Source organism: Drosophila subobscura, chromosome U (genome assembly GCF_008121235.1).
Source record: "Drosophila subobscura isolate 14011-0131.10 chromosome U, UCBerk_Dsub_1.0, whole genome shotgun sequence".
Taxonomy (NCBI): domain Eukaryota; kingdom Metazoa; phylum Arthropoda; class Insecta; order Diptera; family Drosophilidae; genus Drosophila; species Drosophila subobscura.
In genome coordinates, this window is record NC_048534.1 from 18917052 (window position 1) to 18941089 (window position 24038).

The 24038-nt window shown below is 44.3% G+C and overlaps 8 protein-coding genes across 9 annotated transcripts; 6 read left to right on the forward strand and 2 right to left on the reverse strand.

Moving 5' to 3' along the window:
• Positions 1–7592: 7592 nt before the first annotated feature.
• LOC117900928 lies at positions 7593–8256 on the reverse strand. The gene has a single exon (XM_034811492.1). It carries the CDS (start codon positions 8241–8243, stop codon positions 7644–7646), a length of 600 nt encoding a protein of 199 aa, XP_034667383.1. The 5' UTR covers positions 8244–8256; the 3' UTR covers positions 7593–7643.
• Positions 8257–8913: 657 nt separating this feature from the next.
• LOC117901344 lies at positions 8914–9649 on the forward strand. Its single transcript, XM_034812054.1, has 3 exons — positions 8914–9087; positions 9144–9585; positions 9645–9649. The coding sequence occupies exons 1-3, from the start codon at positions 9040–9042 to the stop codon at positions 9647–9649; spliced, it is 495 nt and encodes a 164-aa protein (XP_034667945.1). The 5' UTR covers positions 8914–9039.
• Positions 9622–11813, forward strand: LOC117900923. 2 transcript variants are annotated; one of them, XM_034811487.1, is made up of 3 exons: positions 9622–10314; positions 10380–11035; positions 11108–11813. In XM_034811487.1, exons 1-3 carry the CDS (start codon positions 9660–9662, stop codon positions 11753–11755), a joined length of 1959 nt encoding a protein of 652 aa, XP_034667378.1. In that variant the 5' UTR covers positions 9622–9659; the 3' UTR covers positions 11756–11813. The 2 variants fall into 2 exon arrangements, with proteins under 2 accessions (XP_034667378.1, XP_034667377.1); XM_034811486.1 differs by having other exon boundaries at positions 10380–11813.
• Positions 11814–13072: 1259 nt separating this feature from the next.
• LOC117900925 (serine/threonine-protein phosphatase 4 catalytic subunit-like) lies at positions 13073–14019 on the reverse strand. The gene has a single exon (XM_034811488.1). It carries the CDS (start codon positions 14012–14014, stop codon positions 13088–13090), a length of 927 nt encoding a protein of 308 aa, XP_034667379.1. The 5' UTR covers positions 14015–14019; the 3' UTR covers positions 13073–13087.
• A 2452-nt stretch (positions 14020–16471) lies between these two features.
• On the forward strand, positions 16472–17640 carry LOC117901346 (vesicle-associated membrane protein-associated protein B-like). Its single transcript, XM_034812057.1, has 2 exons — positions 16472–17224; positions 17297–17640. The coding sequence occupies exons 1-2, from the start codon at positions 16528–16530 to the stop codon at positions 17638–17640; spliced, it is 1041 nt and encodes a 346-aa protein (XP_034667948.1). The 5' UTR covers positions 16472–16527.
• Positions 17641–19411: 1771 nt separating this feature from the next.
• Positions 19412–19869, forward strand: LOC117900931 (dynein light chain roadblock-type 1). Its single transcript, XM_034811495.1, has one exon. It carries the CDS (start codon positions 19422–19424, stop codon positions 19713–19715), a length of 294 nt encoding a protein of 97 aa, XP_034667386.1. The 5' UTR covers positions 19412–19421; the 3' UTR covers positions 19716–19869.
• A 1325-nt stretch (positions 19870–21194) lies between these two features.
• Positions 21195–21698, forward strand: LOC117901347 (myosin-2 essential light chain). Its single transcript, XM_034812058.1, has one exon. It carries the CDS (start codon positions 21195–21197, stop codon positions 21696–21698), a length of 504 nt encoding a protein of 167 aa, XP_034667949.1.
• A 419-nt stretch (positions 21699–22117) lies between these two features.
• Positions 22118–23013, forward strand: LOC117901348 (vesicle-associated membrane protein-associated protein A-like). The gene is made up of 2 exons (XM_034812059.1): positions 22118–22888; positions 22952–23013. The coding sequence occupies exons 1-2, from the start codon at positions 22168–22170 to the stop codon at positions 23011–23013; spliced, it is 783 nt and encodes a 260-aa protein (XP_034667950.1). The 5' UTR covers positions 22118–22167.
• The last annotated feature ends 1025 nt before the right edge of the window (positions 23014–24038 follow it).

Sequence of the window (24038 nt, forward strand, 5' to 3'; positions counted from 1 at the left end):
AAATGCGTAACACAAGAGAAAAAGCAGGCCAGTGGGTACGGGAAAATCAAATCGAAAGAAAACCCCCAACAAACAGACCTTGAGCGGCATTAAAAAGAACGATTCTCCATACAATTTCTTTTTCTCTGTATTTTGCATGCATTCTTTCTGCAGTTCGCTTTCGCATTTGGCCAAATGGCGGGCGAACTTTGTACCCAAAAAAAGAAAAAGTTGACCAAGTCCCAAGCACTGTTTAGACCCCCGGCGTCATGGTAATGATGTAGATGCAGCCTTTCTATGGCTGCCTGGCACGGAACCAATCTGCTGAGGTTCTCGTTCGTTCTTCCCTCTTGCCTCCCGCTACGATTTGACACGTTTTCAACGCTGTGGTAGGAGGAAGAGAGGAGGAGGGAGGGCGGAAGGTCTGCTGTGTGGAAAGCATTGAAAATCTCAACTAATGTCAAATGCTTTGTTGTCGTCGTCGCCGCCGTCGTCGTCGGAGCCCCCCAAAATGGGAACAAAGAATGCCAAAAAGGATGGCATGGGAATTGGAGATTGTTCTGCTGACACTTTTAATTTAGTAGTGGGATATTTATCAATCGGATGTATTAATAACAGGCAATGCATCAGGGACCGAAAGATGGATGCATTCTCCAGGATGATTCATGCAGCAGCTGCCTTTACAGGGGATTCCCCTGAAACAACTTAGGTGCAACATCTTGGGGTATTAGTCATTTGGCTTATAAAATATGCAAGACATATAATACAGAGTTTGGCTTTAAAAAGCCCTACACTTGTCGCCAAGTGCCTGGGGCAAATATTGACACACTGTCGACGCCTTTATTCACGCTAAATTGATTCTGATAAGGTGAACAACGCAAAGCTCTGCTCTGATAACACCTGATTTCATTCACAAAAGTAAATAGTAAAAGGCGAGTAGGCAGAACCCAATTGGATAATTGTGTGGGTGGAATATCTACACCTACATATATTTGCACGTAAGCAAAAGAGTATCTCATAATGATATCTATTTGTCTACGCTACTACTTTCAGTCTTTAAAGATACATATATGTACATAAACTTTGCTTAAGTTAAGTTAAGTTTTCGTGTCTCAGCAGCTAACACATTTAATACTCTACTTATAGCAGCCCTATCTTCATAGTTGGCAGACAACTTGACATAATTATCCCATTCGATGGACTGTCAATGCATTTTACTTACATACATATGTGCTGGTAAAAAAACAATCATTTATTTGCTTTGAATTCGTTATGGAAATCGTTATCACTAGACATTTTAACACCCAAATTACACATAACTTTCTATCAGGGAGTGTGAAGACTTCTTTGGCTGTGGGAAACCCTCAAGTCACCACACCTCGTACCTGTCTCTGTTTCCATTGAATCACGAATAGGTCTTTTGGGTTTTTCATCTACTATTTCATGATATATTCATTCATGATATACTTTAGCTATAAGAAACCTGCAGTACTGGAATATCTCTTATTTTAATCAGTAATTTATTTCTTACCGAGGTACATAACTTTCACCTTATACTTTAAGAGTATATTCACTCTATGCACAACAAATAATTAGTAATCAATAAAGCATTTGTCTTACACTTTCTGGAAATGTAATTCATTCAGTTGTGATTATATATAAAAACCGCTCTGATTCCTGATTAAAGCTCGCTTTAATCTTGCTTATAAAAATATATACAACGATTATTCTGATGCATTTACAAACTCAATAAAAAATGAAACATGCCCTCTCCCAGTATGGCCAACACTTGATTCGCTTACTGCTGTGTCGCTATCATTTCCTCTACTTATTTACATTCCACTCCCTCTTGCTCCTATCTGGTTTTTGGAGTGTCCTGTCCAGATCCTCTTGCAGAGGAGGCGCATAAAAAATGTATTCACACAAATTTCTTGTGTCAACTGTGAAGTTTTTAGCGAATTAGCAATTTGTGCAGCGGTCGCAGTGGAAATTTTATACCAAATTGCAAATTCGTGTTGACTTTGTTTCAGTAAATTTTCCACCTTTTTTCTTTCTCTTTTTTTCCCTTGGTTGAAGAGGTACTTTTCTTTTCTCCTTTTTCTTTGCTGCCGCTTGGTGTGCTTTTTCGGTGTTGACTTAATGGAAATGTAAATAAAAAGTGAAGTTGATGCGCGCTCTCCTCTCTTGGCCGTTTGTGTTTTCCACTGATAAGTTTTATTATATTCGTAAATCTACATAGATATATTTTTAGTGGAATGCATTCATATACATATACAAACAAATATAAATGGAATATGGTAGTTGTGTTGGACGAAAAAATTCATGCTCGATTGGGGGTTTAATTGTCATCTCATCTCTCATCTGTCTTCATTTCTCAATTTCGTTGCAGCGTGAAAATCTGTTGCACTGTCATGCATATTAAGTGGATAAATTTATAAAAATATGCATATAAATATCACAGCAAATTTAATAGTCACAGCTGTTTTGGCTTTTGATTTTTCCACTTTCCACAGTGAATTGATGTCACTGGCTATCAAAACCCTCCCACTGCATTGCATTTTCTTTAACAATCAATCGAAATGGCATGAAGCAACGCATTAAGAATGTATCAACGTTTGATGTGCCTGCAAACCCCATCTATGTATGTGGTTTTCCTTTCGCTCAGCAAAACCCTCACACTAAAATGTTCTCTGGGCAAACCAATATTGCATTCTCATCCATATTATGTGTACTTTGGCTGTATCATGTTCCAGCCACAAAGCCAGATACCCGGAGCTACAAACCCACCCAAACTGCTGCACAACTTTCGATTGTTCACCAGATACATCTCAAGCAGCTACTCAAACATGAGTAGAAATATATGTACATATATGTACATATATATGACCAATGGAAGTGTTTCTTAGTGGCTCTTGCTGCTGCAGCTCCTGATGGGTTAAATGTCTAGATGAAGTGCTGCTCGAGCAGCATGTTGCAATAAAACTAAATCGAATTCAAACACAAAGTTCATTTACAGTTCATCAACTCTGGCCAAAAGTAAACAAAATGTGGCCCAAACTATGAGGGTTCTCACTGCTTTCTCTCACTCTCTTTGGAAACTTCTAAACTTGGCTTTTATGCTAAATTAAATGGGCTGCAAAGTGTGCTTGTTGCCTAGTTGTTGGTCCGAAGAGTAAGCCAAAAGGTCGTGGTATTTTTTAAATTTTAAAGTTGCTCAGGTGATTGGTGATTTGAGGTGTTTGTTGTTGCCCTTTCTAGTGTGTTTTCTCGTTCAGCAGAGTTTTGCCATTGGCCTGATAATTGCCATCGATTGACACATATTTATTGTGGGTCAACAAATGTCCGTCCGCTAAATGCTGAAAGCATCTGCGGTTTTTGTCATTGTCCGCGTAAATTTTCGGTTATCGAGGTGACACACAAAAGTTTCCACAGAAATATCAACCGAAAATACCACCGGAAAATTCCATTGATTTCGTTTAATTTTCCATGGCTTTTCTGGTCAACTTTTGTGTGTCCTAAAAATGGTTTCCTCGCTAATTGTGTGCGTAGAGCACATGTACTTTTCCCCCATGTTCCTGATGTTATGCATTAAATAAATTTTGCTGATAATTTGATTTTCCACAAAGCACAAGCACCACGAGTCTGTCCGACATGTTCTCTGCATACTTTTGTGGTTGAAATGTAGAATTTTGTGGCTGGCCATTATTTTCCACGGACTGCTGACAGTGCACAATGGTGCAAAAAGGGTTTATTGGGTTCTTGGCCATTGTGCCATTATGCGATTTATTCAAGTTCAGTCGAAAGGTCACTTCGTTTGACTTATTCGCGCTCGACCGGGCACTGAAAATCGCTTTGCAACTGAAAATTCCAAGGAATCTTTGCAGCGAGAAGGCAACGAGGCGTGAAAAGCTGACACTCTAAAAAGCTGAGTAACTGCAATTGCTGGCACTTGGAGAGTGCAAAATTAGAAAGGGAGCAAGGGGGAAATACCAATGGAGAAATTAATGTAATCCATTGAGGGGCAAAACACTTGGGATCATTTTTTATATATTTTGTATTTTTTGGGAATTAAATCTACAGTCTGAAAAATTGAGTAGGTCCCTTCGTCTTTGGGAATCACTCTGGCTGTTATTTAAGTCACATAAAAGTGAAATAAAGACCGTTTAAATCACTAAAGTACTAGTACTCGTACCTTTCTATGTAATAGTACTCCAAATCAAAAGTTCAAAGCCCCCAAAAACACACAGTTGCCAGATCATCCCATGCCACACACAAGAGACTACTTATGGCTGAAACTCTGCTGCTATTCCTTTCCAATTTTCACACATTTACCATTAGGATAAATAAATATTTTAAAGGCACAGTCCCTAGACGCCATTTGACTTAAGTTTTGTTGTAATTTGTGTGCTAATTTCTTGCCTGAGAGTTCTTCGGAGGGAAGGAGCCAACAAGGAGGCAAACATTTGAGCAAGACATTCCGTCAACAGCCACCAAACGGGGCAAAAGATTTGCATATCTTTTGAGCCTCAGCCTCAGTCTGTGAAATGCAAGCTCGACCCCCTCGTAAACCTCTGCAACTCCCACTCCGTGGCTCCATGCCGGCGTCTTTAGTGGTTCCTGGAGCTCTAACCCACTCTATTTATTCGTGCTGCTGCTGCTGCTGCTCATCCTTGTGGCACTGTGATGTGGCAGCGCCCACATTCTCCATACGTTTTGATAGCTGCTCCTGTTGCTGGTGCTGCTCCTTCTGCGGTTGCCAACTTTGGCTTTTGACTGGAGCAGACATCTTGCCTGGCAAATTACCACAGCCAGAACAGAGAGTCAGAGACAAAGTGGGAGAATGTGGGATGGAAGAAGCTTGGAATTTTCATCACTTAATTGACATGTCTGGGATTGGTGCGTAACCTTTGCTTGGATAGTGATTAGTCGCCGTCTAACCGAAGAATATCCATTAACTGAAATAAGGCAGCAGCAGTAGCAGGAGCAACAGAGAGCTGAAATTAGAGCTCGAAAAACAACACTTAATTTTGGAGTTTCGGGTTGGAAGTGGGGTGTCTGGTCTGCACCGCAAAATGCAAATATCTTTTGCCCAGAAAAGAGGTCCCCTTGATGTTGTCTGACAATGGTCATGGTTTGTCCGGGTGCTCATGGTTTCTACATGACTCTGTTCAGCAAATTGCAAAACGGGTTCAAATATGCAAAAGCCGAGGTACCGAGGCCAGGGATTTCCTCAGACACCTTTACCTGGTAAAAACCACAAAGCGTAAAAGTGGTATATGAAGCCTGTGTCAGTTCGTGTCCTTTCCTTCCATCTACAGCTACCAGTTACCCAGCCACCCATCAACACAGCCGCCCAATTGTTTCGTGTGCATCTGCCAATTAAACCCGAGCCGGAGAACGATCTGTCGTTGCCCGGAGTCTGAGGCCCGCCACAAGAAAAGTGAAACTCGTTTGTCATTGACGCAAAATGTCACTTGTCGTTGTCAGGCTTCCAGAGCGACCATCTCTATACCTCTCCGTCTGCCATTCGCCATCCAGCATCCTCCTTGCAATGAACCACTCTTCAGTGCGTCATAAGCGGGTTATGGCATTTTCCTTTTGGGTCGAGAAAGCGAGGTAAACTGCAAACTGGTAGCTGGCAGGACCAGCAGTATATGGAAGAGTAGAAGCAGTTGAAAGAAGAGATTGGAAGCTTCATCTCGATGTAACTACGCACAGATGGCATTTGGCGATATCTATGTGACTCACTTGCTATTGGAGTGAAGCTTAAATCTAGTTTGGAAATCCATTTGGATGAGGTTCGGAGGCAAAAATGTATTTGGAAACCAATTGGAGGACCTGTTGTCACAATCTTTCGCTCTAAGCTGAGTGCCTGATATTATATTTACACTATTTTTCAAAAGGAGTCTACTTAGTTTTTACTACTGTTTGGTTTACGGATATTGCTTGGAAGCAGCATAACATCAGGAATGGAAGCGGAACTCAGCGCTGTTAGCACCCAGAAATTAACAGTCTGTTGTCGCCTCCAGTTAAAACTCACTGTTATAGCTCAGTTCAAGCGCTCGCAGTTACCAATTGCGTTCACAGAGCCCACTGTTAGCTCGATCTGTTACCGCTTCCAGCTACAGCTCACTGTTATCGCTCACTGTTACTGCTTCTGTTTACAGCGCTCACTGTTACCGCATGCAGTTACAGGTCACTGTTAGCGCTCACTGTTGTCGCGCTTGTACCCTTAGTATGCCAGATCTAATTTACTTAGCAATCCCCTTATATTGATTCAACAATTTTCAGCTCTTCTCAAACAAATAGCCCATAAGAAAGAGTATCCCCTGTGCATGCCTCACTTACAGAACTCTCTCCAAATTGACCTTGATTGGGCTAGTTGCAAATCCAAACCGAAATCCAAATCGCAAGTCAATTTAATTGGAGGCGAGAACGAGCAGCTGCTGTTTGCTTCCCGTTACCCTTTTGACATTTAATTAATATGCAAATGATGCCAAGGATCCCAGGAAACCCAGCAGCAGAAGCAGCAGCAGCATCCAGACATTCCCTTTATGTCCCTCCATGCCAGCTGGCACACCGTGTGGCACCTCCGCCGCAGCACATGCGATGGCCACTTCTTTCGGTATCGTCTCACAGCATCTCCCTGGCTGAGCAAACAAACAAAGAGGAGGAATTAGAATGGCAGCTTCGCCATTCAGCTGGCATCGCAGGATTCGTGCATAGTTTCAATTGCCACCGCAGCAGTGGCGGATGGGTTTGGGTAATGGCTGGGGGGGAATCCTTGCCTTGGATATCCTTGGGTGTCCCACAGGAATGCCCAGCTTGGAATTTACGAGCCGCTTGAGATTAGTTTCCCGCTGGTTGTTTGCTTTAATTGCGACCATGGACCACGGGGCGTGGCGATGTCGTCGAGTCAGCAGCCGGAGGACAACAACATAAGCAAACAGCATAAGTCGCGAGCCGAGCGCTGAGCCCAAAGGCACATCTCCATCCTTCTGCCACATGAGGCATTCCACATACGCCGTGTGTGTGTGTGTGTGTGTGTGCGTGTGTGTGTGTGTGTGTGGGGCATGGCATGGGCGTAAAGATGGGTGTCGCTGCATTGTAAATATTGCATTGGACAAGCTCAAATAAACACACTTATCGCAACGAATGGGTCGCATGGGGGATCGTAAACCTATATGTTTTTATATACATATATCGTATCGTATCGTATCTCTGGTGCATAAATTGTTGGGTCTCTCTCCTTCTGTTTCTCTCTGTCTGTGTGTGCCACAATTTTATATCTTATTTATTTCAATGTTTTTGCCCATTCGTTGTCGCGACGTGTTTTATTCGAATGCTTTCATTCTTTCACTTTCTCTTTTTGTTTGTTTGTTCTCACCATCCTTTGGGATGCAATTTTAAAATATTGCACAGACGACTGCGAGGACCATTTATTTTATATTTTTTTTATTGTCGCCGTATTGACGTGGCCGTTGAGTTGAGTGATTCCAATAAATTATTGCCATGGAGCGCAGCTTGGAGTGCATTTTCTTGAGCGTTTTTTAAGCGAAAATACTTGAATGGAAACGACAACTAAAGGCGATTGAAAGTATTTCGAAGCTGTCTTAAAGTTGAAATATATTTCGTTATAATTTTGAAGTTATTAAAATCTGCATCTATCGTCTAGCCCGTGACCTTGTTCTCGGTCGTCCACGAGAGACGGATCTTCCTTGCGATAGGGAAGGGCCTCTCTCCAGCAGTCTGGCAGCTCGCTGCTCTCGCCTTTCGTTCCTGCCATTTCGCTCGGCGAGAATAGAGAGCACACTCTCTGAGGCTAGATCATCTATCACTCCGAAGAACTTCTGAAGGCCATCCATCTGAATGGACTTGAAGAGCACAACCATTTCCACAGCGAGCAGACTGAGGGTCAGGACGTACGGCTGCATATTTTTGAACTGCTCAATGTGTGTGGCACCCAACAGGCGGCGGCCACTATTGAACACGGCCTCCACAATGGTTTGCAGCGAACAGAAGATGACATACCACACGGTCACTAGAAGGAATTGCATCGTCAGGCACGCGAGCATGACATCTGCGGCCATGTCCCACAGGGTTTTGCCTGCATTTCGGCTGCCAACGAGTTTGTTTATGGCCACAAAGGAAAGCATTATGAATAACGTAGACTCCAATCCCACATAGCCGGCGGGATCGTAGCAGAGTTCCATTTGATGGCAGAAGATAGAAATGGCAGCGGCAATGACAAAGCACGGTTCCATTTATAAGATAATTTCTAAACCAAATTTTCAATTTACGCAAATTGTTTCTACTCGAATTGGAATGTACATTAAAATGCTGTGCTAAGCAACTAAACTAAACTACTAATTTTCTGACATTATAGCCAAAACACCTACTGGTTAACGTTAATTTGTTATTTTTGTTTGCCTGGTAAGGCTCCTTTGATACTATTTTTGAAATGAAACGCGTCTGGAAGTTATTTTATAACATTTTTATTATATCGCATAAGTTCTGTTAATAAAATAATAAAGTTAAATTCATGTTTTGATATTTTATCGATGTGGCAACCACGCGGAATCGAATGGCAACTAAGTTCTGGTTCCACTATTTGATTTTGTAAAAGCAACAGCCAATAGTTGCCGCTCGCTTTTATTAAGTATCGATAGTTGTTGGTGAACTAGTTCCGAGGCCCAATTGAAGCGTCCCTGCCACCACTTGCCGTTTATTATTGTGTTATTCTAATTTATTTTTAAGTAAAATAGCATTTTTTCGCTTTCTGTGCTTGTCTTTGTCTGAAACTGAGAGACAAAGTGCCAGGACCTAAACGATGTTCCACATCGGTTCCGATTGCCACTAAAAAATTGACAATTGACAAGTAGGCCAAGACATCTTTAATTTCTTACCTCATAGCAAAAATTTTGATTAATTCATTAGTTATATTTGTGCATCAGTCGAGTCGAGAACGTAGCAAAAAAAATTTTCAAAAGCAGAACAAATTGTTGGAAAATAATTATTACTGGTTGAATTTTGTGGTGCTTAATTGTTTGTTTATTGAAAATGCAGTACATGGCCGAGGAAAACTTTCGTAAATCTGTGAATGTTCGCGTAAGTTTTCTGTGGAGTCATGGACCCACAACTTTTACTTGAACTTTTGTTTGCAGATGTTGGGGCGTAGTCCGCCCTATTATCCGTGCAGAGCGTCTGAACACTCTGTCCCTCCCATGACCGGACGCTACGGGGATAATTACTTGGATGGTCGACGGGACATCAATTTTCCGCCGCCGCCGGTGCCACCACCGGGGCCGGAAAACGCTGATTGGCTGACGAGTCCACGTCGCAACGCATTTCCTTTGCGTCCTCTTGTCGATGCTCAACGCAATGAGCGTGTTGATCCACCACACGATGATTACCCAAAGTATGACACGAGCTTCATGGACGCATTATATGCAACGCTGCCAGAAGGCCGTGGCGATCACGGCTCTAACATTGCTACACTCCGTAATGACTCACCCATTGCCACACGCCACAATGTTTCCCCCATTGCCACACGTCATAATGGTTCCCCCATTGCCACACGCCTTGCATCGCTTAAGAACATATTCAGTGAAAACGATGTTCAACGCGATGAGCGTGTTGATCCACCACACGATGAGGACCCAAAGTATGACACGAGCTTCATGGACGCATTATTTGCAACGCTGCCAGAAGGCCGTGGCGATCACGGCTCTAACATTGCTACACGCCGTAATGACTCACCCATTGCCACACGCCACAATGTTTCCCCCATTGCCACACGTCATAATGGTTCCCCCATTGCCACACGCCTTGCATCGCTTATGAACATATTCAGTGAAAACGATGCTCAACGCGATGAGCGTGTTGATCCACCACACGATGAGGACCCAAAGTATGACACGAGCTTCATGGACGCATTATTTGCAACGCTGCCAGAAGGCCGTGGCGATCACGGCTCTAACATTGCTACACGCCGTAATGACTCACCCATTGCCACACGCCACAATGTTTCCCCCATTGCCACACGTCATAATGGTTCCCCCATTGCCACACGCCTTGCATCGTTATTCAGTGAAAACCTACCTGGTGGCCGTGTCGACAAATCTCCTACTGATGCACGTCGCAGTGGATCCAGCATTCGGCCAGAGCGCATCGGTTCCCGTGTTGCTCGAGGTCGCAGTGGATCCCGATCCCCTACTGTTACACAATGTGACTATGCCAATGCCTTTAGCCAGAACCTACCTGATGGCCCTGCAGCGTTCAATGGCTCGCTGGCTGTACCCATGGAACGCAACATGGACTCCATGAATCCAATGGGTAATTATTTCCACTATGCTTTGGCATTCAGTTAACTTATTGTGGGCTCTAAAACCCCTTCTTAGATCCACACTTTCACACCCAAACATCGAATCAAGGACGTCGTCTCTTAAACGCTGAACCCTGGCCCGACTATCATACAAATTACGATGCCAATCGCAGCTATCTGGAATTCAATGGGGATCGCAGATCCCAAAACTTTGGTGGCAATCGTAGCTCCCTAAATTCTGAATGTGGGAATCGCAGCTTCGAGGACTTCAATGCCAATCGCAGCAGCTATAATTTCGATGCCAATCGCAGCTTCGACAATTACAATGCCCATCGCAGCTTGGAGAATTTCGATACCAGCCTGCGAAGCTTCGATGGCAATCGCAGTTCCTTTTACTCAACTGCTTACCTAAGTGGCAACGATTCTGGATTTATTACCGAGCGTTCAGGCTATGGAGCTATGGAACGTCGCAACTTTGGCAACTTTGGCGGCTCAAACGATGCTCTCAATCAAGGCTACAGTCATCGTGGAATCAATTCGCTGCTCACTTTACCTCTAACATTGGGCAGCAAGCGCACGGCAAATAAATTTGAAGTGGAGGATCGCTGGTCAGAGAAGCGCTCATGTCTTGAAGAGACACCTGCCTTCTTTCGTGTTGGTAGCTACAAATTGAAATATGCAAGCCATATTTCGGGCCTTATGCTGCCCCAGAGGGAACAATCATCTCACGCTGTGCGTTTCTTCAAGAAGTATCCCATCTATCGCATTCGCTCGAATAATTCCAAGATTCCAACCTCATTGGAGTGCAACTTCATCGAAGCCGAGGATGTGGCGGATGGCGGTCCAGAGATTCGCCACACCATATCCGAGGAGTGGAAGACGGTTTATCGCGAGAAGGGCTACCGCGCGTGGGGCAGTTGGTGGAGCGACTTTCGCAATTGCGGTGCTGCCATACGCCAGGAGCTGGATCGTTTCGACGGCTTCGATGTGAAGAAGAACTTTCAGCCGCCCGAAGGCCCCATCGATTCGGAGGAATACCTTAGCTTGGCCATCTCTGCTTTGAAGCAGAACAACATCACGTATCTGAAGAACATGCGAGACATTTATCGTCTTATGGATTTTACTGTCTTGGAGAATCTGACCGCTGACGCGTCTGGGCATCTGCAGGATATTATACGCTTCATTCCGAATCATTTGTGGCGCTACAAGATGCGCGGCATGGTGTATCTCTGGACCTGGTACCAAAAGATGGCCAACTGCGAGAACTCCGACGATCAGACGCTCCAGGCCATAATGCCTTTGTGGAACAATCCGATTCTCCATTGGCTGGCCAAGCAGGCCTTCGACGAGTTGATTGCCATGAGCAATATCGAGTACAAGAAATTCAAAGAGGAAGTTTCCCTTGGTCAACCCAAAGAGATCAACGATCCCGACCAAGAGGAGCAGGCTTGAATTTCTCATTGTTTCAACTCTGTTTTATCCATTTAATCAAATATAATTTAACCAATCAGTGAAGCTTTATCCCTCTAGTATTTCGTGCGAGCAGAGCCATAATTCTAGCTCAATTTATTCACCTGCTTCAGCTGCATAAAGTTGTTTAATTTGTTATCCCCAAAGTGCACCTGAGACCCACAGTCTGCACACAGAAAATATAAATAAAGAAGAAAAGAAGCAAAGGCAAAGGCAAATGAATAAACCAACAGCCACGGAAAATGACGATACAACCCAAACAGAAGAGAAGAGAAGGGGAAACAAAAATGCAAAACGCTACTGCATATTAATCCGACAGAGTATTTCACTCAGAAGAGCCCGGCCCTGCCCTGCCCGGGACCTGTACAGGGTGCTCCGAGCGACCGGGACATATCGGGACACGCTGCCTGAGAGATGGGCGACCGCGAAAGACATTTATTGTATCCTTAGCGCGGTTGACAGACGCGTGCTGAGACGATGATGAATTTGCTGCCGCCAATGCCGCACCGTCATTTCGGCTAGCCTGGCAGCCGGCCTGCCTGCCACCCATCCGCAGATGACGATGACGGGAGCGTTGAGTGTACAAAGTGAAAAAGGAGGCTGGTGGCCCAACCAAGCGGCAGAAATGGCGACAGACAGCCCTGGAGACAGTCGCTGAAGGAGGCTGGAGCTGGGGCAACAGCAGCACGAACAAGTGACGAAAAAAAAATGCAAATAAAATGCCGGCTTATTGAGTCAGTGGTGCGGGTGCGGCTGCGGGTGCGGGTGCCACAGAGAAAGACACTCGCGGGTCTTGGCTGCCTGCCTGGCAGTTGGGGGCCAACGAAGACACTTTTTAGTTGATTGAAAAAGGTGATGTCAAGGCATTTTTTTGTGTGTGTTCCTTTCTGCTATTTTATGCTTTGTTGACCTTTTTTCTCAGTTAAATATTATAGAAGTTTTTTACTTTTGATAAGCAAATGCTTGAGCTATTCTAAGTATTAAAGTGGAACCCGTGGAAGCGAGAATTCATCAGAGATGTATGATGGAAATATCCAAGAAAGTTTTGACAGGGAAATGGGATGATATTGTTACGAAAAATACATTTAATGGTGGCTACATATTTTTATTTGGTTAATAGTTTCGCTCTTACATTCGTTGTACTTTTATATACTTTTAGGAACCTTTTATTGTTCAGGCTTCGAAAATTATTTCTCTCTCATGTTCTTGTGGCGATATTTTACCCAAGTTTCTCCATAGATTCTATTGTAAGCGGATTAACACTAGCAACTGATGATAAACATCTACTGATTAGGAAAACCACAACAACAGCTCTCAGAGAAAGTATTCCGCTTGAAGATTCAACTTTTGTGGGCCTCCGCGAGACTCCAGGGGAGCTGCATTGAAGACTTCAAGGTGAAGCTGGAGATTGTCATCCAAGTTCAGGTAGGAAGCCACATTGCCGCAACGATAGCAATAGTTGGGTGCCGACCAGACGGTCAGAACGGTCTCATTAAAATGATATTTGTAACCCTCCATGACCAGCTGGTGGGCACGACAGATTACGGCAAGACCGTTCTCATGGTTAAATTCGGCAACAACGTCGCCGCCGAAGAGGTAGCCGGCCCCACGGGGAGAGACACTCCAACCGACTTGTTCCTCTGGATCGCTCCACATTAGGTCGCACATGCTGCCATCATGGGGTATCTCCTGCTTGCGATCGATAAGGCGGATCTCGTCCAGGCGCGTAATCGACGGCGATAGGCCACCGTGCACACAGAATACTGTGCCATCGATGACGGCCGAAAGGCTCATGTAGTCAAAGACATCCGTGCAGTAGCTCCACACGGCTGCGGAGCCGTACTTCTGCATGCACTCGCTATAGAATCCGTAGACCTGGGTGATCTGGCGACACTCGTGATTGCCGCGTATCAAAGTAATGCGATCCGGATAGCGCACCTTCAGGGCCAGCAGCAGCTGGATTGTCTCCACGCTGTAGTACCCACGATCCACATAGTCGCCCAGGAAGAGATAGTTATTCGCTGGCACACCGCCGCTAATGCGAAACAGCTCCATCACATCGTAGAACTGCCCGTGCACATCGCCCACCACAGTCACGGGCGTGTCCACACGCTGCACGTTCGACTCCTCAATGAAAATCTCTCGGGCCTTGCGGCACAAGTCACGCACCTCGATCTCATTGAGGTGTTCGCAGCGCTTTAGCTGCTCGATCTGGCGATCCAAGTTGGAAGATTTCGACATGTTGTCTGCACAAAGAAAGGGAAGGTAAACAGGGAGTAATGGTATAAGGGATGTTGGTTTTTTTACCTGTGACACTTTTTGGTTAGACACGTTCGGCACGCTCGTTTCTCGTTTTTGTTTTGGCTTCTCGTCACTTTTTGGTAGGTGCAAAAGTTGGGCTCACCTGTAAAATGCAATAAGGAAATGCTTAAAGTGTTTGCACATACAATTAGATTGATTATTTTAAACTGAAAGCGGCAAAATACAAACAAGTTTGCAGTGCATTTGTTGTTGGTGTTGCCGCTGCACGTGGCTGGCCAACAACAAAACGTGAGTCGAGTGTGGAGTAAGCCAAAGGAAATTGTTGAAGACGGATGTGATCTGAATACTGTTAGTATTGTAGTGGCTATTTACCTGCTCAATAATACGGATTATTGTATTTATTCTACACCAAATAATCAAAGTTTATTGCCGGGCCATCAAGCGTGTCCTATCGAGTAAGTTCCTTGCCTGCGGATGGCACACATTGATGTGATCGATGTATCGATCAAGGCAATTTCATAACAGAGACACTCTGCAAGATCTTATAAATTGATTGTCGTACTTCATTTACATGGAAAACCATCTTTTGCATCAATAATATAACATATTTAAACCTATTTCGGCCTTAAACATTTGCCGTGTGCTATCGATATATTATTTTGGTTTGATCACATATTTGGGTATACATGAAACATGCAGAGCCACTATAGCCGCTCTACTGTATACGTTGTTGTATGGGTATTCCTGTATTTATTTTACATATAAAGCAATTTTTATTTATTTTTTTAGTTTATAAATGTGCCATCAGCCCACCACTAACCATGCAGTACACGCACCTCTGCCTATCGATACAGCTGCTTGCCATCGCTAGCACGTGCAGTCCGATCGCGAATTTCAAGTTTCAACTTTCAGCCGTAGCGAATGCCATTCACTGAATGAATGGACTGGGTGCATTGTTATTTCATAAGAATAAGACATTCCTTTGATGGCGAATGCACATCCTATCATTTGCGTCAATCGCTGAGTGACGTCTAGTGCAAAAGGAGAACCAGGCACGAGGTGTGTAGGTGGAAAAGCAGAGGCAGAGGTATGCTAACAGAAAATTGTAATAAAATGTTGAACAAGCAGATACAAGTAGGTGTCGGGTGCAGATCCCACATGGCAGAGCGGATAACGCGGCTCGGCTGCTCGAACACAGTTGGATATCGCGTGCTTACGCATTTATCAGGCCCGAGCCAGGCCAGGCCAGAAGGCTGCTTACACATGAGATGAGGCCCAGGCTAACGCTATAATATTTAATTTAAAACTGTATCCCCTGGCATTTGCTTTTCCTTGTGACTTTGTGTAGCAGGCAAGCGAGCGGCAAATGAAAAAGTGTCACACTTTACCAGCTCCTCGCCAGAGCCTCTGGCAGTGGCTTATAAAAAGGAAACCGACTCTGGCGTCTCCCAAAAAACTCGCCCTAAGTCGCTCTAAATCAAATCGCAGACTGGGGGCAGGGAAACGATTTTTGTGGATTTGTGCGCCAAGTTGAACGATGTTTTATCCTCCGGGATGCGGATATACTCTGTCACATTGGAGGTGCAAATATGTAACAGTCATTGGACTATATTTGGAAATACTAAACTTAATCTTAAACCCTTTAAAGGACAAATTGTGAGGCTTCTTTCGAGTTGAGTGTGAGGCGGCACACACACGCAGTGTATTGTAATTAATTAAAATTCAATTAAGAACAAAGTACGCACGTACAGCACAGCAGCCACAGGCACCAAGCGCTGCTTCTCAATCATCATTTAAATTTTGGGACAAAACGAAATTAACCAAAATAGCGAGAGACAAAGAGCGGGGCAGACAGAGAGACACAGACGGACAATGTAATTGGTAATCTACGTACAAAGTGTATGTGTTGCTTGTTAATTGAAAATTAAATCAGCTTCTCATAATTCATTTACACAAATTTTTCACCTTAAATGGGAAGGTGAAGAGCGAAAGACTGAAGCGAGCCTGCAGCTGGTTGTGAGACCAACTCAGAGGTCGGGTGGAGTCTGCATTGATATCATTATCGCCTTGTGCAATTGATGAAATATTTGCAGTTATTTGCAAATATGGCCAGTGATTCCACTGATTAATAAATTATTCTTTATTAAATATGGTTATGCAAATGTGCAGTGAGGAAATCAGAGGTGACAAAACAGCGGAAATACGACACACGACACATGAATAAATATCCGTACACGCGTATGCCAAAAAAAATATCAATTAATTTGCAATTAATCACAGATTCATTGCGAGTCAAACATAATTTAAGTCAACGCGGGGTTGGGTTGCTTAAATTAAATACAAAAAGCTTTAAGTTCGAAGTGATCAAACAAGGTCACCCATGCAAATCGTGTTCTATGTTATCAAATTATTTCAGTTCTGTGATAGAACATAACAAGTCAACATCAATATTAATCATACAATCAACAGCAAATAGAAAGTAGAGAAACAACATGGCATCTAAAAGACAGGACCCTTTAGTCACCAGTCCAAAACATTTAATTTTTAATGCTCCATACAATCGCATCCAGGGGCGTGAGCTGAGCTTGATCAATTCCACGCAAATGATTCTGCTGTTCAAGGTGAAGTCAAACTCCGCGAAGCATTACAGTGTCCGTCCCAACGCCGGACAGGTGGAACCCTTCAGCATCTTTAGGGTCATCATTACCTTGAGTTACTTTGAGTTCCAACCGGATGTTTGCTATCGTCATCATTTCAGCGTTGAGTCCATCTACCGTCCAGTTGATGGTCTGCGCCCGGGTGAGTCCCCTCTGTGGGTCTTTCAGCGAACTCCACCTTCAGATATTTGTGTGGTGCGCGTTCTTGTGCACCTGCAGGCCGCTCTACTGTCGACATCACTGAAGAATGTAGCCCACAATTTAAAGCATGGCGATAAACAGATCGGCAGTGTGAACGAGCCGGAGAAGGAGCCGCAGCTGAAGAAGGAGCCGCAGCTGAAGAAGGAGCCGCAGCTGAAGAAGGAGCCAGCACTCGAGACACAGGAACACAAGCAAACGGAGAAGAAGCAGCCTAATCTGAAGATTGTAAATGAGAAACTGGAGAAAACAAAGCCCCAGCTACAGCAGACAGATCAAAAGCCAAGTTTCAGGTTGGTCATGATTATTTTAACTTTTGGATTCCTAGTGACAGGTAAGCATAGGAAAAGCTTTTAACCGGATTGGTATACTTATGTCTGATTCATCCATTTAGGTTTCTTTTCAGACTATATAATCATCCGAATTTGGATAGTGATCAAAAGCATCCGACACAATGTTAAGTTCTCTTACTACCATGGGAAACTCTCGAACTATGGGAATATTTGTGTAGAGAAATTTTGGACTTATTGGAAAATCTCGATTGAGAATCTCTCCGAATATGAGAATATCTGGACGTTGGATCGTTTGAATTATCTGAAGTATTGCTCTTACGAAAAGGGTTTAAACTTGGTAGATTCGAGCGATTTGTTGACGCCTGGAGCACCACAGAATGGAAGTCTCCTTGGCAGCTACGAGTCCACGCTAAACTCTTCCTTTGCCGATTCAATTTTGGGATTTTTGAAGCGTTAAAATTATAAAGAAACTTGTTTGTGAACTAATTGTTAATGGTTTTTGGTCCGTGAACACATATTGCAGAAAAAGATATAAATTCGAGGAGTTTGAAGTAATAATTAGAGTTTTGAGCCAGAGTTAGTACAGAAAGAAAAACAGCAAAAATTAAGTGGGTACAGGGAAAGGCCAATTAAAATCGGAAATTCTTCCTCATAAAAATTACTTCATCAATTCAATAACTGCTACAGATTGTAATCGCTCCCTTCTCCGTTCCACATGATCCATCAGCTCCCCAATGTTGCCCGGAAATGCCACTCAACGCATTGCATTAATAATATTTATATCTCTTTAGCGTTTGCGCTAAAATAACAACTAGAAGCCAGGTACTTTTCCATAAATATTAAAATGACATTGTTACAGCATTCCACTTACAGCAAATAGTCAAATGCAAGCATAAATCATCACCAGCAGAACAGAACATAACAGAACGGAACAAAGTGGCAAAAAGTGAAACCTGATTTGTATTCTCCCCTCTACCCTCTCATGTGTATTTATTTTTAACTTTGTAACTAATAAAATGCGAGACGAGTGTTTGCAGATTGCATAAATTGCCAGAACATTTGTAAATATTTTAGTTTCGTGTGCGAAATAACATTGGAGTCGAGTCAGCACACAGTGGAAAGGATTGCAAACTCCTCTTATTTTTTTCCGAGTAAAAACTAAATATTTATTCAACAAATATGCAACAGAATTTATACGTGTAACAGATAACGGAGATATTTCAACTTCAACCCCACTTCTGCCCCATCTGGCACCCATTTAATAACAAAGTTAGAGAACAAATTTTCCACATTTTTGACTTTTCGGGCATTGCATGACAAATTGCATTTGAGGTATTTCACCTGGACATTGATTTAATTAGCAAATGAATTTCCTTTTTTCCTTTTGTGACCAACAACGGCAGAAAGACCTACGAGAAGGTGGTTTAATTTTCCCCAATTTCCCGGACAGACACACACACGGGGAGGCATGTGGAATCTGAGGAGAGCTGACAATTCCGTATTGACCCCACACTCCTTGCATCCTGTGGCATGTCCTGTTCTGTTGTCTGGCGGCTGTCTGCCCGTTTGAGTAATTTCATTATGAGTTTTAAGACTTTTAATTAATTTAAAAGTGAACAATTTTACACTCTTTTCATAACAACTGCCAATGGGTCTGGCGCTGGACTGGCTCTGGCTCTGGCTCCGGCTCTGATTCTGTCCCGCCAGTCCATTCGTCTGAGTGTCTGCCGCCTCTCTCCAGATGGTCAGCCTTTGTCCGGCTTCTCGGGTGTATGTCTGGGGCCTGGCTTCGGGTCCGGAAGAGTGGCATAATTTCCGCACAAAACTTGATGCAAACATTTCATCTGCTGCCATTCGAGTGCAAGGACCAGACCGAACGAGGAGCAACTGGCATCCACAGAGCAGGAATCTGGCATCAACAGCATTCAATTAATTCCCCGAACGTAACGAAACTTTTGCCCCGTCCAACATCCGGCATTGTTACAAACTTTAATGCTTATTTACGGACAACAAAAGTGCGGATTATGCGGGAAACATCGTAAAAGTTGTATCGACTCGTTAAGTTTGTTAACTTGCAAATGAAATCAGAGGAGTTTCCGTCTCATATAGTTGGCCATGAAATGTCTATGCCTGTTCCCCACTGCTCCCTAGAATTCAGTATAATTCAAGACTCTGAAACTATAAACAACTAACCAAAATTCTCTCGACTAAAACGACGCCACAAAAAGACACAGCAACATGTCGGCCGAAGTTGAGGAGATGCTGAAGCATTTCCATTCCATGAAGAACGTTATGGGCATCGTTGTGATCGACAACGATGGCATACCCATCAAGAGCACCCTGGACCACACCCTGAGTGTGCACTATGCGGCCACAATGCAGACCCTGCGGGAGAAGGCCCGCCAGGTGGTCCTCGACTTGGATGCCACCAATGAGTTCTCATTTCTGCGTATGCGTACCCTGTACCATGAGATTATGCTGTGCCCAAAGCCAGATTACTTTATCGTAGTCATACAGAACCCAAGCGAATAGGCAACAAAAAACCAAAAATTACGTTCCTGATTAAAACTTAATTCCGCGCATTAAAGTATTTATTTGTATCGGACACACAGTTGAGCCTCCCTCCACATTTCATTTGCTATAAAAGTCAATTACAAAGAATTAAAGAAATGTTCAGTAAATGAAATATTATTAACATATCCTCCAATGAAAGGCACAGCAGACGGGTTGGGTTGGGTGATTGAGGGAATCCCATAGAGGGCTCTGGGCCTAGGCATTCGCCATCGCACATTTCAGGCAGGCATTAATGATATTCGGCATCGTTGCAAATTATTTGCATTGGGAATTGGAATTGAATTGAAATGCCATTTGTGCGTGGTGAGTCTTATTCAATATGTATATCCGCCTCCTCTCTCGGAATCCACACATTGCGCCACAGTTCAGTCCCGCTCCTTGCTCCTGCATTGGGCCACAGCCTGATCCTGTGCCGGCAAACTCATTTACAATAAATGAAGACTGACTGAGGCAGCCACCGCCACGAAACAAATGAACTTTTTTTTTGTATTTTGTGGCCCTTGACAGGATGCAGGAGCACACACGAGGGTCTGGTGCTGCTGAGGGTTTTGCTATTTTTCATTTAATTAAATATTTAACATGCAAAGTGCATTATGAGCCACCAGGCAGGATGAGGCAGGCACGAGGCACGAGGCACGAGCAGGAGCTCTCTCATCCATCCACCACAGACGATAACTAAGTAAAGTCTGTCGGTGGGAATGGCAATGGCAGACAGGATGTTGGCTGGCTGCCTGGGGCGGACATCACATCGATGGTTATCCATCCATCTGTCCCTGTCCATGTTTGTCGGGGGCAAAGCTGTTGGCTTGTGATAATTCCATAAACATCAAATTGCATGAAGTGCGTTCAAGCGAAGTGCAAAATGGTTGCAAAACCGGTTAAGTGTGTCACAGGAGCAGCACCAGAACGAGGAATGCACCAAGACCAAGTCCTGCCACTGCCCAGGACAGGACACCGCCTGCGGTCACTTGCAGGTGCAGCTCTCAATGAGTGTATGTATGAGGGTCGTTGATTTGTTAGTCATGGCTGAGTGAAGCTTCCAGCCAATAGCTGATATCTAATCAGATGGTGAGGTTGCAAGCAGATTTCGATTTCCACCCTAGAAATGTCAGTGGAAAACGCTAAAGGAACATACAAATGTGCGTCTCTTTTAGAATCAGCATACTTGTTATCTTCTTTTGCATCACTTGACTTTATTTATACTTCAAAACATTTCGAAATTGAAATGTCCCATTCGACTTTCATCTGTCAGCATGTCCTGTTCGATTTCATTTTTGTGTCTAACAAGCATCTAAATATTTCCATTTTTCTCGCCCAACAATAGCCCGATAAATAATTTCTGCATTTACCATTCATCGCACCCGGTTCGTGTATCATCAATCAATAGAAGCACCAATCAACGAAGCAACGCAACTGGAACCCAAGAGTGGCAGCAGCATGTCAGCATCGAAACAGGGCCCGAGCACAGCGCCAAAACCGAAGAAACGCGGCAATCTCCCGTGGCTGCGTGACGCCTTCAAGCAGCACGAACAGCGTGGTGATGGAAAGATATCCGTTGCCCATCTGGGGGACTGCCTGCGTGTGATGGGCACTAATCCGACGGAGTCCTTGGTGCAACACCACATGCGACAGTTGCAGGCCGCGGGCCTGCAACGCATCTCGTTCGAGGAGGTCCTGGCCATTTACACCAGCCTGGGCAAGGACTCGGGTGTGCTGGACGGCAAGCAGAGCCAGAAGATGGCCGCAGAATACATCTCCAGCTTGCGGCTTCTGGATGTCCAAGGCACTGGCTACTTGCCCGCCGCCCGATTGAGACGCGTTCTAACCAAATGCAGCGAGTGCCTCAGCGAGGAGGAGATGGATGAGCTGCTGAAGGATCGCGTCAATGATCAGGGCCTGGTCAACTATGTGGATCTGGTGCATGCCATTATGAATGGTTAGAGAGTTGACAGTTTGAGTTGAGTTACAATAAATGTGTGGGACCAGAATGTTCGGGGCAAAATGTTCTCTTTCTATCGAAAATCCTTCGTGCATTGCGCAGGCAATTCCGCTCTGCACTGGCCACAGAGTCAGTGCTTTTGGTTAACGACTGACCCAGAAATGCAACTCGCGGCGGCAATTGACAGTTGAGTTCATCATCATTTCGGTTTCGGGTATGACTGGCCTAAAGTGGAATTGATGGCTAAAGCCCCCATCCCACCATTCGGAATGGGGCCACGGAATGGTAATGCGTGAGAATGCCTCCAGCTTTGGCCAGCGATTCAGTCCGTAGTTTGGGGCCATCAATGAAATGCAAAAACATGGCTCTGCCTTGTTGGATGCCTGGTCGAGTAGCATGTGCAAATGCTGTCTGTCGGAAACATTTGTAGCCCAAAATTGCTGACAAAATTCCCAACAAATTTCAGTTCCAATGGATAACAAAAGCAAAAGTGGCCTCAAACGTGAAGGCAACAATCCAACGCCATATGATGGCTGTGATCTTTTGTGCACAAGTCCAACCATCATGAAATTCAACGCGCCCTACAATAGCAGCCAGAGGCGTATTCTGACCCTAATGAATCTCTTTCCGCAGCCAGTGCTCTTCAAGTTGAAGTCAAATGCGGCGAAACAGTACCACGTGGAACCCTGCACCGGCCGGGTAAATCCCTACAGCAGCTGCGAGGTCAACATTACCTTGAAGTACTTTGACTTCGATGCCGAGTGCCAGTACAATCATCGCTTCATTATTCAGTCGATCGTGTGCCCGTTTAGTGTTGTCCAACAGGACACCAACTCCATTCTGGCCTTCTTTAAGCAGATTTGCCGCTCGAGGCTTTCGACTGCGCGCATCGACGTTGTTCTGGAGACCGATCCCGTGTCGCCTCCAGCCAAGTCTCCACTGGACTCTGTGGCCAAGGGACTGCGAAAGGCCTCACAGCGTGTGATTGCCAGCCAGGTAGCATCTCTGGTATCAAACCGCCAGCAGGAGACCGACAATGAGGTCCATGTCTGCAATCATACCAACACAACCACTGAGCCCCTTAATGGATCCGATTCGCTTCTGTTTACCATTCGTGCAAAATTCCGTCTAACCCTGAGCGAGTTTCCAAATATGTTTCAGTGCGTCGTACTGTGCGGAGCCGTAGTTGCAGGTAAGCAGAGGCTTTTATTCCAAAACATTTTACATGGGATTAAGACTGCTTTTCCGCTTGCAGTTTTAGTGCTTTTAGTGCTGATGAATCCTGAGGATATAGATGAGGTTTATGAAATATACTAAATGTTTGAAGAACCATGACACACTGACTGCTGCTCCTACCAGCTGCGAGAATGTACCAATGGTACCAAAAATATATTAATTCATATACATTTGTTCATTTAACTGCAAATACAGTTTGCGCCCATTGTTTCAATGTATTTGACTTCCTATTGAAAGGGCTCCCGCGGCAAATCAGTTTGAAAGCGGAGGCCAGGGCCATTGGCTAATTGGCGGCCATAGTTCATTAGCGTGTGAATCGCACACTGATTAGGCGATTGGATTCGTACACGCGGTGGCATGAGGTGTCGCTCCCATAAACACCCATAATAGGGTTGACCTGCGGTGAGCTGGATGTCGGAGTGCACTCTGATTGTTGCGACCTAATTGGAATTTACCTGATTAAATGTTTTATACGAGTGTTTTATCAGCTTCACCAATATTTTCAAATAATACCAATGCCGATATGACCAGCGCTAAATACGCAGCCTAAGTTGTAATTTGTTTGCGTACAGGACAACGGTTAATTTGGTATGTACCGTGTTATGCACACTATTACAAATAATTTGGCCTCTTCAAACGGATTTGGCTTGAGTCGATCGCTGATGCTTGACTCTCTTCCCTCTTTGTTAGCATCGACGGCCGCTGTTAGTCTCTCTCTCTCGCTGTTACTTGCTCTGTTAACGCTACAGAGCCTGTTGCTCGCTGTTACCTCTGCAGACACTAACCCTCTGTGACTCTTCAGACTCTGTACATTGCGCGGGCTTCACAAAAAATATAATAAAATATAATGTATAAAATATTATGTAAGTACATTTTCCCAGCTTGTTGAATTGAAAAGTAAACAAAAACAGGAACTCAACGGCATCGGCATACCATTACTAGACAAGTCTGGTAACAATTCCAACTAATCTCAGCTTATAAAGTTTTCCCAAAAACTCCTCCTGTTGGCATTGCCAGCTAGATACACCGAGCAGCAAATGAGCAAAGTCATGCCATCGCCCTTGTCCACGGCCCTGCTGTCCCCTGTATCGGATTCCCTTGGGGGC

Excerpts from the sequence above, each read along its gene's own strand:
- LOC117900931 (XM_034811495.1), top strand. The coding sequence starts at position 19,422 with ATGTCGGCCGAAGTTGAGGAGATGCTGAAGCATTTCCATTCCATGAAG.
- LOC117901344 (XM_034812054.1), top strand. The coding sequence starts at position 9,040 with ATGCAGTACATGGCCGAGGAAAACTTTCGTAAATCTGTGAATGTTCGC. Across the intron at positions 9,088-9,143 it reads GTAAATCTGTGAATGTTCGC|ATGTTGGGGCGTAGTCCGCC; the intron begins GTAAGTTTTCTG and ends TTTTGTTTGCAG.
- LOC117901348 (XM_034812059.1), top strand. The coding sequence starts at position 22,168 with ATGGATAACAAAAGCAAAAGTGGCCTCAAACGTGAAGGCAACAATCCA. Across the intron at positions 22,889-22,951 it reads GTGCGGAGCCGTAGTTGCAG|TTTTAGTGCTTTTAGTGCTG; the intron begins GTAAGCAGAGGC and ends TTCCGCTTGCAG.
- LOC117900925 (XM_034811488.1), bottom strand. The coding sequence starts at position 14,014 with ATGTCGAAATCTTCCAACTTGGATCGCCAGATCGAGCAGCTAAAGCGC.
- LOC117901346 (XM_034812057.1), top strand. The coding sequence starts at position 16,528 with ATGGCATCTAAAAGACAGGACCCTTTAGTCACCAGTCCAAAACATTTA. Across the intron at positions 17,225-17,296 it reads TTTTGGATTCCTAGTGACAG|ACTATATAATCATCCGAATT; the intron begins GTAAGCATAGGA and ends GTTTCTTTTCAG.
- LOC117900928 (XM_034811492.1), bottom strand. The coding sequence starts at position 8,243 with ATGGAACCGTGCTTTGTCATTGCCGCTGCCATTTCTATCTTCTGCCAT.
- LOC117901347 (XM_034812058.1), top strand. The coding sequence starts at position 21,195 with ATGTCAGCATCGAAACAGGGCCCGAGCACAGCGCCAAAACCGAAGAAA.
- LOC117900923 (XM_034811486.1), top strand. The coding sequence starts at position 9,660 with ATGGACGCATTATTTGCAACGCTGCCAGAAGGCCGTGGCGATCACGGC. Across the intron at positions 10,315-10,379 it reads GGACTCCATGAATCCAATGG|ATCCACACTTTCACACCCAA; the intron begins GTAATTATTTCC and ends ACCCCTTCTTAG.